The sequence below is a fragment of the Arachis stenosperma genome, chromosome 6, assembly GCF_014773155.1.
Source record: "Arachis stenosperma cultivar V10309 chromosome 6, arast.V10309.gnm1.PFL2, whole genome shotgun sequence".
Taxonomy (NCBI): domain Eukaryota; kingdom Viridiplantae; phylum Streptophyta; class Magnoliopsida; order Fabales; family Fabaceae; genus Arachis; species Arachis stenosperma.
The window spans coordinates 109,835,172-109,848,304 of NC_080382.1; the positions used below are offsets into that span (position 1 = coordinate 109,835,172).

At 33.1% G+C, this 13,133-nt stretch overlaps 1 protein-coding gene across 1 annotated transcript; it reads right to left on the reverse strand.

Moving 5' to 3' along the window:
* Positions 1-8,276: 8,276 nt before the first annotated feature.
* LOC130934397 (uncharacterized) lies at positions 8,277-12,655 on the reverse strand. Its single transcript, XM_057863973.1, has 3 exons — positions 12,442-12,655; positions 12,049-12,182; positions 8,277-8,341 (listed from the first exon to the last, which is right to left on the reverse strand). Exons 1-3 carry the CDS (start codon positions 12,653-12,655, stop codon positions 8,300-8,302), a joined length of 390 nt encoding a protein of 129 aa, XP_057719956.1. The 3' UTR covers positions 8,277-8,299.
* Positions 12,656-13,133: the final 478 nt, after the last annotated feature.

Genomic DNA, 13,133 nt, shown 5'->3' on the forward strand with positions numbered 1-13,133 from the left:
AGTGCCGACATATTCCTGATGGCACTTGCGCCCATCAGCAGGCTGAGTTGGCCATACACAGCATGACCTTTGATTATGAGGCACTTAGGAGCGTGATTGGCTTACCAGATGCCACATGGGTTATGGATGCAAACAATACCAAGCCTAAGGGGATGCTATTTGCTCACTTGACTAGAGAGGCTAGGACTTGGCAGATGATCTTTGCCCACTACGTCTTGCCTACCACTCACTTCTCTGAGATCCCTATGGAGATGCTTCTGCTGATTGGGTGTGTCATGGAGGGGAAGGATGTCTATTTTCCTCGACTTATCTGGCAGTGCATGTGGCGGGCGCATATTCGTGGCCTACTTCCATTTCCTACTTTGGTCACGAGTATGGCCGCCCTAGCCGAGGTCCCTTGGTTAGATGATGATGTGTTACCACCACCCCCTGATGCAGATGACAGAGAGGTTACTATTCCTTGGGGTGGTTGGGTACATGAGAGGCCGCCAGCTAGACGCCGTTCCAGGGCTAGAGCGGTAGTGGGGATAGCTGGACAGTCAGCCCCTACAGCAGCACCATCCTCCTCTACAGCCACAGCTCCCTCTTCATCGACAGTTCCACCTGCAGCACCTGAGCCCACCTACTTACTGGTCCAGCGTCTATTCCGGTTTTTAGAGCGCGAGAGACTCCATGTCAGACGTCGATTGGATCGGATGGACCAGGCGCTCATTTCTCTGGGAGCTGAGTTACCCCCGCTTCCCGACTCTCCGGCCTCCGATGAGCAGGATCATCAAGAGGAGGATGCGGAGGCACCGACTCAGCAGGATGCCCCTCCAGATGCCCCAGACACCACAGAGACACATCGGACTCATGCGGAGCCGGTCCCACAGCCAGAGCCAGAGCCTACCGTTGTACCTTTCACTGATCCTCCAGTTTAGCATCGAGGACGATGCTTGATCTTAAGTGTGGGGAGGGCACCGGTAGCATTATTTGGGGACCGGTGAACTTTTTGGCTACTCTCCTAGTTATCTTATTTTGCATATCTTTTGTATATATTTTGATGCATTTTGAGTTTACTTTGGATACCTTTACTGCTTATTTTAGATTTTAGATATTTTGATGCTTATGGATATCTTTAGATGTTTTAGATGATAGATTTCATACTTTTAGTCGGATTTTTCTTTATACATTTTTGCATATCTTTCTTTTTAGTTTGTGGTTGTGATTAGAAATCATACTTTGAATTGCAAACACTTAGTCACCCTTTTTGCATAAGAAATTGGTTTTAAGCGGAAAAGAAAAGGGTAAACTAAGGAAATTTTTGCATTTTTCAATCACAACAATGCTTAGTCAAACATTGAGATTTTTCAAGAAATTTAAATATAAGGCATTAACCCAATTGATTGAAAGAAAATTTTTGGTGAAACTTGCTTGAATTCATACTTTGTGAAGCATGTATTGAATTAAGAACACAAGCTTGTGAGACTTGAGCTTATTGATGTGGTTACATTTTATAACCACTTATTTTCTATTCTTGTGTGAAATTTTTCTCTTTCTATGATTATGATCCTTGATTTGCTTGATTCTATATATCCAGTTATTTCTTGTATTTATGCATTTGTATGATTGAGGCCATTATTTCATTAGCCTACTTACCCAATTAGCCTACCTTTTACTCTCCATTGTTAGCCAATTTTGAGCCTATGCTTAACCAACTTATTCTCATTTTAGCACATCACAAGCCCAAGGCGGAAAACCAATGAAAATTCCTTGTTTGGATCTTTGATTAGCCTAGGCTAGTGAGAGTGTTTATTATTCAAGTTGGTGAGGCTTGGGAACATTGGATGGGATAAAAAGGGGAGTACACTTCCATATTTAGGAATTGGGAACATATTCCTGTATTGATTAAATGTATAAGACCTTATGCAATTGATGTCCTTGTACAAAGTATAAAAAGAAAAAAAAAAGAAGAAGAGAAAAATAAAGTGAGAATGAAAGAAAGGGGATATAGAAAAAAATGAAAAGAGAAAAAAATAATCATAATAAAAGGGGACAAAATGCCCCAAGGTGAAGTTCAATAAAAAGGAATCAATGCATAAGTGTTATGAACTAAAGAATAGAATGCATGAATATGTAAGAAAAAGTGAAGAATGGGTAGTTAGAATAGTTTGAACTTGTATAGGTCATTATATAATTAGGTGGGAGAGTCTATGCTAATCAAAGATTCAAATCCTAGCCCACTTAACCATAAATGATCCTACCTTGACCCTAACCCCATTACAACCTAAATGAAAGACCTCATGATGAATGTATGCATGCATCGAATAAATGTTGATTGTTAGAAGAAAATCAAATTTTGGAAAGTATGATTAGAAGAGAATTGAGTGGATTAACCCTTAAACACTTGAGTGAATAGAGCGGATACACATCCGGTGAGGGTTCAAAAGTTCAATTACATGTGTTCACCCATATTATTTATATTCTTGCAAGTTTGAACTCTCCTTAATAATTCAATACAATTGTGGTTTGGACTTAACTCCTATTGCCTTAGCTACTATGCTTATACATGTCTCTTGGGAATTGACTTGTTTGAACTAAGCATTTCCATTTGCTTAGATAATTGCATTTAGATAGGACTCACATAGTTTAGTTGCATTCAATAAATGTCATAACCCTTAGTTCCTTCTTATTTTAGCATGAGGACATGCTAAGGTTTAAGTGTGGGGAGGTTGATAAACCCCATTTTTAGGGTTTATCTTGTATTGAATTTAGAGTATTTTGATAACCTTTTCTCGCATTTAACCTATAAATTGGCATGGTTTTGTAATCTTTGCCGTATTTGTGCTTAAGTGTAAAAACATGCTTCTTAAGCCTTATTTTGATGAATTCTAGTTCCTCTTTGATTCCATAAGATGCCTTGATATGTTTGCTAGTAATCTCAGGTTGAAATAGGCTAGTCATGGATCAAGGGAGCAGGGAAGAAAGCATGCAAGTGGAGGGAAGCACAAAAGCCAAAGAAATTGATCTCGACCAAGCATGCGCACGCGCACAAGGCGCTCGCGTGCACTTTGCAGAATCGGCCAGGGACGCGCACGCGTACCGTGCGCGCACGCGTCGATGATAACACATGACTTCATTAATGCAACACGTGCCTGGCGATTTGAGAGGGTTTCTGAACCCATTTTGGGCGCCAATTGCTAGGAGAAAGGAATAAAAGGATGAAGGATTAAAGGGAAGGCATCATCTAAGTCTAGCATATAGTATACTTAGGATTAGTTTAGAATTTTAGAGAGAGAAGCTCTCACTTCTCTCTAGGATTAGGATTAGGGTTTGATTAATCTCTCTTCTTAGATCTAGGTTTAATTCTTGCCTCAATTTACTTCTCTTTCATCAAGTCTTAATCTTCTCCTCTTCCCCTTTCTAGTTATGCACTTTAATAATTGTAATTCTTCATTTTGTTTTGGATAGATTGTTGTTCATTTGTTTTCTTTCAATAATGCAATTTGAGGTAATTCATGATAATTGTGATTTCCTTGAATTGTTGTTGTTAATTCTTTGCAATAATTGTTGCTAGATTTCATTCTTGTTGTTGATTTACTATGCTTTCCTTTTATGCCTTCCAAGTGTTTGATGAAATGCTTGGTTGGATTTTAGTGTAGGTTTTGCTCCTCTTGGCTTAGGTAGAGTAATTAGTGACACTTGAGTTATCTAATTCCTTTGTTGATTGATAATTAGAAGTTGCTAATTGATTTGAATGCCTCTAAAGCTAGTTATTCCTCTAGGAGTTAATTAGGACTAGAGGAATCAACTTGATTCATCCACTTGACTTACCTCCATGGTTAGAGGTTAACTAAGTGGGAGCAATGAACAATTCTCATCACAATTGAGGAGGATAACTAGGATAGGACTTCTAGTTCTCATATCTTGCCGAGAGCTTTTTATAGTTGTTAGTTTATTTTCATTGCCATTTACTTTTCATGCTTCTTATCCAAAACCCCAAAATAACTCATAACCAATAACAAGACACTTTATTGTAATTCCTAGGGAGAACGACCCGAGGTTTGAATACTTTGGTTTATAAAATTAGGGGTTTGTTACTTGTGACAATCAATCTTTTGTATGAAAGGGTTATTGTTGGTTTAGAAACTATACTTTATAACGAGATTTTATTAGTGAAATTCTAAACCGTCAAAAATCCATTCATCAGGCCAAAAGTAGGTTTGGAATTTCTCAAGATAGAATATCTCTGTTGCAAGTATAGTCCAAACCCAACAATTGACCAACATCAAATTTTAATTCAAAGATGTCATAATTCAAAACGAATATAAACCGGGAGTTTTAAGTCCCGGGTTGTCTTCTCTAGGAATTACAATGAAATGCTCAATTATTAGCTATGGGAAATTTGGGGGTTTTAGGATAGCAAGTGACAAGAAATTAAAGTGCCACAAAGCAAATAAGCATGCGAGAAAATTAAAACTCAAAGCAAGTACAGCAAAAAGGGAAATCAAGTGGCAAAAGGGACTCTTGGCAAGGATTTGGGAATTGAGGATTTCTATCCTAGTCATGGACCACAAACATGGTAATTGCGTAGAATTCATCCCAATTAGTCTATCCTATCATCGAGGATAAGTCAAAAGGGCATAATTGATCTCAACCCATAAGTCCTAGTCAACTCACTAATTACTTAGTGAAAGACTAGCGTCAATGAAAACCAAACCAATTAACAATCCTAACACAATGTGAAATGGACGTCTATAACTCAAGTTCACCTAATTACTCAATTCCAAGTCAAGAGTGTGAAAAACTATACAAAAGGTAAAAGAGACATTTTATTAAATACCTAGCATGAATAAAAGAAAAAATATCATAAATTGCAATAAAAATAAATTCTATAACTATCAATTGCAATAAAATGATAATAACAACTCAAATAAGCATTAAAGAAACATAAAACATCAAAATTACATTAAATAAAATTAAAAGTAACAACAGTGTTCATAAATATAAAAGTGGCAAAATTGAGAAATTAACAAAAGAAATGAAGATGATCAAGACAAGAGAGCAAGAAACATAAATGAAACTACATTAAAACAAGAATTAAATGCTGAAATTAAAGAGAAAGTAAACTAAAAACCCTAATTATAGAGAGAATGGGGAGCTTCTCTCTCTAGAAAAACTAAACAAAAACATGTAAAAATTTAAACCTAAGTGCTCCCCCTTCATTCTTCTTTAATTTGGCTTGAAATAGCTTTAGAAATGAGTTGGATTGGGCTCTGGAAGCCCAAAAATCGCTGCTAGCGTTTTGTATTTAATGAGGTCTGATAAACCACTATTTTATGGTTTATCTTGTGCTAAATTGAGTGGCTTTTATCAGTTTTTTGCACACTTATTCATACAAACTGCATGGTTTTACAAATCCTTCCCAATCTTGTTCTATGATGAAAAACTTGCTTCCTAAGCCCTTAAATTATGTATTTTCAATTCCCTTTTATACCATTCGATGTCGTGATTCGTGTGTTAAGTGTTTTCAGGCTTTATAGGGTAGGAATGGCTTAGAGGAGAGAAAGGAAGCTTGCAAAAATAGAAGGAACACAAGAAACTAAGGAGCTGACCAACGAGAATCGACGCGCACACGTACCTAACGCGTACGCGCAACTTGGCGCATACCACAACAATGCGGAAGCGTACTTGATGCATACGCGTGCTGCGCACAGAAGACCATCGATGCGTACGCGTACCTGACGCGTACGCGTGACATGCGCCACGTGCAGAATTTGCAGAAAATGCTGGAGGCGATTTTTGGCTGAGTTTGGACCCAGTTTTTGGCCTAGAAACACAGACTAGAGGCAAGGGACAGCAGAGACTCAGAACACATTCACACATTCTCATTCATTAGTTTTAGTTTTAGTTTTTTTGAATTTTGGAGAGACTTTACCACTTCCTCTAGGGTTCTTCATAGATTTATAGATTTTCTAGTTTTATGCTTTTGAGTTGGATATTGAGAAGAGTTTTTACCTCCGTGAAGTTTCTATCATTCTAGTTTGTTTTCTATTCCTTTACTCTTTTATTTCCCATTTATCTTGGTTAGAGTTATATGGATACCTTCGATTTTGGAATTAATTAATGTAAGGATATTTTTCTATTTAATTTCTTTATTTGTTGATTATTTTCAATTAAGTTTAATTATCATGTCTTCCTCCTACTCTTTTTACATGCATGCTAAAATGGCATCCATGTCAATAGAGTAGGTTCTCAACTTGACTTTGGAGTTGATTAATAGGAGACCCTTGAGTTGAAATACTCAAGAGTTAACTGGTAGTTGGAAGTTGTTGGCTGTCTCTCTAGTCACTAATGCTAATTCTTCCCAAAGGAGAGGATTATGGCTTATGAATAAGAGTTAGCTCAATTACTTGACTTTTCCTTATTCGGTAAGGGTTAACTAAGTAAAAACAATAACTTGTCACCATTACTCTTGGGAAAATCCAAGGATAGAACTTCCGATTAATCTTCTCCTAGTCAAGACTTTTATTTTAATTACATAAAATCCATTTTCAATTTCCACTTCTTTAATTTATAATCATTTATTTGCCCATTCCTCAAACTCCAAATTTCTTGAAAAATTCCTAATCAATAAATAGCACTCTTTCAGCAACTCATTGAGAGATGACTTGGGAATTGTACTCCCAGTATTTTATTCTTAATTTTGTGACAAACCCATTTTAAATTGATACGTGGAATTTTCATCGATTAAGGACTGTACTTGCAACGCTGGTTTCCGATATAAAATTCTTAATCGGTAATTTTCTGCACGTCAAGATCACATGTGCACAGGTGTGTGCGTACGCACATTTGCTAATTTTCTGACTTGTGCATGTGCACAAATTGTGTGCTTATGCACACTTAAACTTATGTCCACTATAGCAAATTGTATATCGTTTTGAAGTCCCGGATGTTAGCTTTCTAATGTCACTGGAACCGTCTCATTTGGATCTCTATAACTCAAGTTATGATCAATTTAGTGCAAAGAGGTTACGATTGACAACTTTGCAAATCCTTCATTTCTTGAATTCTTCCACTTTGTATGCTTTCCTTCCACTTTCTCAAGCCATTATTGCCTTCAAAATCTTAAATCACTCAAACAAACATATCAAGACATCGAATGAGAGAAAAGTGAATTAAAATTGGCAATTTAAGCATAAAAAGCATGTTTTTACAATTAAGCACAATTAGGAAAGAATTCACAAAAGCATGCTATTTCAATGAATAAATGTAAGAAAAGTCAATGAAATCCACCTAATTAGAGCAAATAAATACCATAAAATGTGGATTCATCACGTAGCCCAAGGTGGTATGCGACATCCTGCAGGGTGACGGTGCACTCACCCCTTGGCAGGTGGAAGGTGTGAGTCTCTGAACGCCAGCGCTCCATAAATACCATGATCAGAGACTTGTCAAACACAAAATTCCTGAGTGGCACCGCGTTGCTAAAGCCAGCCTCCCACAGGTAGGGGACAATGGCATCCAGTAGTGGGAGTGTGTGACTCACTCTCTTGGAAAGAAATAGGTGAGGCCTTTGGTAAACAATAAAAAACCCGAATTAGAAATCTGTAAACCTATAAAGCTATAAACATTTCAAAGTAAAAAATTCTACTAACAATCGTTTACATAATAAATTAATTTGAATTATAAGTAAACTATTTTAACAAATGAGTACAAACATTAACATTATAAATTCATTTAAATAAAAGTATTTACTTAAATGATTAATAACTAAATTAATAAATATCTATATAATTTATTTTAAATAAAATGATTTTGTTAAATAATTAATAACAACATTCATTTTCTATCTCCTTCATAAGTTAGATTAAGCAAAAACATTTACTTAAATAACTAACAGCAAGTGCACCATCAACTTAATAACTTAATTTAAGTACTAAAAAAAAATCCATTTACTTAAATATTTAGTAAATAGAAACATAAACATCTTGTTAGTTAATTAAGTTTACTATAAATTTTCAATAACCCTAATTAATAACTAAAATAATAAACATATGCTTAATAACTTATATTAGAGAAAAACAAAGCTAACTAAACATGTAACTAACAAAATCCATTTCAAATTATGCCTAACATCATATTCTATCATTTAAATTATTCCTAATAATATATTCATTCGCCTAACATATACTGCATACTACTTTTGTAAAAGTACCCTAAGTATGGCAACGCATCTATGCTTTATCATAAACATAAAACAAAAAATAACAGCAACGTCAAAATCAGCTACCCCAGTAATGTGTCACGTCGCGTTCAGTCAGTTGATGTCCGCATCGTGATTATAGACGCACGCCATAATCTTGAATTAATTAAAAATTTTGATTAGAAAATGATAAAAGTGAGAGAAAAGTTGAAGAAATAGTTGTGAGAAACTATAAACAACCGCTGTGGACGAAATGCATATATATAGGCCTTCTCCGGTGTTAGCTCGTTTACAATGTAAACGAGATAATATTACACGTATCTCGTTTACAGTGATAAGGGTGTTACACACCACATATACAAACGTGATATGGCCACGTCATCTCGTGCCTTTTGACGTAGAAAAATTGTCGGTTCGAAATTTTCACAAAATAATTCCGTTGAAGTATAGATCCAAACCAACAATTAACCCTCAATGAAAGTTTAATTTTGTTTGTCACAATGCAAACCAATAATAACCGAGAGTATTTAAATCTCGGGTCATCGTCTCTCAAAGAAATTACAGGGAAGTATGCAGGCTATTGATTATGAGAATTTTTGGAGTTTTTAGATTAATGAATAAGAAAGTAAAGCTAACAACTAAGATAATATAAGTGCTAAAAGACACTCATGGCAAGGATTAAGAGTCAAGGTTTCCTATCATAATTCATAGATCATTGACCACAACATGGTAACTACAAAGGGTTAATTTCACTTAGTCATCCTCTAACATCGGAGGGTTAAGTCAAGTGGACATAATTGATCCTAAAACCAACTAACAACCCTAAACTATCAATCACACTGGACATTATAATGACTCTATTAGAAATAGGGATTTTTTCGGACGAAAATTGAGACAAAATTTTTGTTTCGAACAAAATAGAGACGAATTTTTTTTGTGTCAAAAACACTTGTTGCTAATTTATTTTTTGTCTGAAATTTCGTCCGTAATTTTGTTCAGAAGATTTTGTGACAAATTTCGAATAGACATTTATCTACTAGATTTTTAACTATTATGATGTATTTTAGACAGATTAGCTAACATAAAAGTAATGTATTTCAGACAAATTTCAAATGTAAAAATATTTCATTTTAGACAAATTTCAAACAAAAAATATATTTCATTTCAGACAAATTTTTAACGAATTTAGTTAAATATAACAGATATTTTTCGAATAAATTTTAGACAAATCAAATATTTTTTATCGATTAAATTTCAAACAGATTTAATTTAATATAGTTTACGTATTTGAACAAATCTGATACAAAACAAAAATTATTTTCGCACAAATTTTCTACAAATTTACTGTAATATTTCAAACAATCCTCATACAAAATAATTTATTATTTAATATAAATATTTTAGAAAATAAATTGTATATGGTCTGCTTTCTATATTAAGACCATTATAATAAACAAAATTTTCATATTACATCATTGAAATTATAAACACATAATAAAGTCATGAAAAAGTTAATTACCATAAAAGAATTACAAAAATATTTATTATTAAAATACTTTTATCCATAAATATAATCAAACTAAAATTAAAAAAAAATTATACTAAAATAAAAAAAGAAAGCCTTTAAAAATGTCACAAATCATGAATAAATTAAAATGTACTAACTAATTCACCTAAAAATTTTTTAATCTAAATAAAAAAAACATATACTCCATATATCAATCACTCATTTTATCATCCGCATTGTCATTAAAGCCTGTCTCAAGCTCATCTTCCGCAGGAACAGACAACGTTAAAAGAAGTGGGAGATTCAACTTTTTTATATAAAGTATGAAGTGTCTTTTCAGTAGAACCAATTCTTTTCTGTTAAACTTTTAGTTGACGTTCTTGATCTTTTAACTTGTGCTTAGTATCATTCAACTTAACCTTTTGCCATTCGTTGATCATTTCTTGCTCCTGTCTTTTTTTTTCACATGTGAAATTCTTGCCAATATTTAGATCGTCTTTGGATGTGTTTGAGCAATTTTTGAAACTCAACTTTAAAAGAGAAATCTAAACCGAAAAAACCTAAACCAAAAGCAACTTTTTTTTTTTTTTACCACAACTTTGTTTCAAATAATATAATTATCTATTAAATAAATATTAAATCATACATATATATTTATAAATATATATGCATGGTTTAACATTATTGACTACTTCAACTTAATTTGGCATTGAAATTATAGTAAATGATGAATATACTAAAAAAGTAAAAATATATAATAACTAGGGTTAAGTAAGAAAAGACAAAAGAGACAAAGGCATATATAACTAAGAGGATTAAATCAGAATCAAAACTTGGTCATGTCACATTTATGTTTTTTTAATTAATTTATTATAATCAAAAGTTCAATTATATCTCGGCCAATGAATTTGGGATGGTCAAGTTCATATATCGATAAAAGATCACACCAAGGGAAACTACAATTTAAAATGAAATTTTTTATTATTTCAAAACTTCTATTTACTACATGAAAACTAAACATTTAGAGAATATAATGCTAGCTAATAATGAAAATTAGTAATCCTTGAATTTGGATTCCATAGATAATAGATAATACTAATTTATACACACATATATTCAAGTATATATAAGTCTTATTGTCCACATACCTTTAGAACATATGAAAATTGAAAAGTGATCCACTTAAAAAATCTGTAAGATAACAAATGATAAGTATATATGCCTGGTTTAACATTGTTGACTACTTCAGCTTAATTTGGCAACAAAATTACAATAAATGATGAATAATTGAATATACTAAAATTATATGGTAATTAGAGTTAATTAAGAAAAGAATATTTCCTGTTGCTATGATCCTGATCCACACCACACCATAATATACATCTACTCCATGAATTTGAATTACAGCTATTTCACAGCAAGCTTATTAATGTGAGACGTATCATTGAACCTATGATTCAAACATGGTGTTCACTGTTAAACAAACAGAATTCTGACATCATTGATAAAATTCACAATTCTAATTTAAATTGTAGCTGCGTTATAACTGTAAATATATTGTCACAATTATAATCATTTTAATTGTGGGTATTTCCATTTTTGTGATATGCAGTGTGATTGTTATGGGTTTTTCGTTTTCACTAGTGCAACTTAAAAAGCGATTTCATGTTGTTCACTATTGCCCTGGGTTATGGCTTAATGCGGCTAATGTTACCATTTTTCCCCCAATTATTCAACTATTAGCATTCAGACTCCATATATATAATTCTAAATTTAATTAATCCAATTTTACCTTGCTAAACTTTCATACATATGAAAAATTTTAGAATGAACAAATAATGGCTAAAATTGCGATGAATACTAAAATGAAGACAATGAAATGTTATTGCAAAAGTGTAAAGACAAACAAGAAAAAGAATTTAAATGGTGAAAATTTTAAAAGAATGTATATACAAATGAAAATAATGACTAAGATGGTGATAGAAAAGGAGAAACAAGAATGAAATAAAAGACATCCAATAGATGCAAAATAGAAAAGAGTATCACTCATATCCAAAGAGTTAAGAACAAACCCTAACTTTTTTAATAGGACTCTAATTTTATCCTTAGAAAGACCAAAGGACCATTGATAAAACTCCAAGCCATAGTCTGGTAACGAAAACCATCATTAACAAGCAAATTGACAAATAAACAAACAAAAATCACATCACTACTCACAAAAAATTAGAATTTGACAGAGGTCGCACAAAGACGCAAAGTGGCAAAGATTGGAGGCTGGTGGCGGTGCGAGGTCCGAGACCGGAGAAGGCGGCCACATGCAGGAGGGAGAGCAGTGTGAGCGGGTGAGAGCTATTACCTGTGAACGCGAACCACGAGGGTGATGGTCACCTGAGTTGCGAGGTCGGAGGTTGGCTAGAGTGCGACCCGGAAGATCATCGGGGCCGCAGCGGCCACAAGACAGAGCAGGTGAGCAAGTTAGGGCTCTGTAATCTATGAGCGCGAAGTATTAGAATATCATAATTAGAGAACAAAATCAAGAAAATATCAAAGAGGATTAGAAAAAAATTAATGTAATTTATTAGGATATTATTCCATAACGAGTACTCTTAGTTTATATATTGGTAAGAACTTTGTAATCACAGAAAAAAATATGAATAATAAAAATAATACTTTTTTAAATAATTCTTCGTTTCTTTCCTAAACTCTTTGTACTATGATAACACGAAGAACAAAAAAGGGTAGAGGTCACCTGAGTTGCAAGTGCGAAGGTTGGCTGGACTGTGACCCGGAAGATCGATGGTGGCCCAGGTAGGAGTGCAGTGTGAGTGAGTGAAGGCTCTCTGTAAACCGTAAGGAGACAGAGCAGTTTTTGAGAAGGAGATAAAAATTGAAACCAACAGGGCGGGTATGAATAAAATTTGGCTTTTGGACGCAGTAAAGAAGTGATTTTGAAACAAGTACATATGTTAAAATTTTAAAATTAAATTATATCTAAACTTTACCAACAAATTAAAAAAAAAAAGTTTATATCATTAGTATTTAAAAGATAAGTTTTGGAACATTGGTACCTAAAAGAAAAATATTTAATAAAATTAAATTTAAATTTAATTTAAATTATTTGAATGTTAAGTTATATTTTTAAATATTTATTATATAATAATTTTAAAAAATAAATATTTAATAAAATTAAATTTAATATTAATGCTAGGTAAAGAAATTTATAATATATTTAAAAAATATATTTATAATTATTTAAAAAAGCATGAAGATATGGAATATATATATAAAAGGTGTTTAATTGTGCATAAACGTTCTATTTGATGATGAATATCAATAGGTTTTAATTAAGATCATAAGTAATTATTTTTCCAAATTCTTGAAGGTGTTTATATAGTTTCTACTTACGTGACACAATCATTAATCAATAGATAAATTCATATA

Excerpts from the sequence above, each read along its gene's own strand:
- LOC130934397 (XM_057863973.1), bottom strand. The coding sequence starts at position 12,655 with ATGTACTTGTTTCAAAATCACTTCTTTACTGCGTCCAAAAGCCAAATT. Across the intron at positions 12,183-12,441 it reads CCTTCGCACTTGCAACTCAG|ATTACAGAGCCCTAACTTGC; the intron begins GTGACCTCTACC and ends TCGCGCTCATAG. Across the intron at positions 8,342-12,048 it reads CTCGTGGTTCGCGTTCACAG|ATTATGGCGTGCGTCTATAA; the intron begins GTAATAGCTCTC and ends AATTAATTCAAG.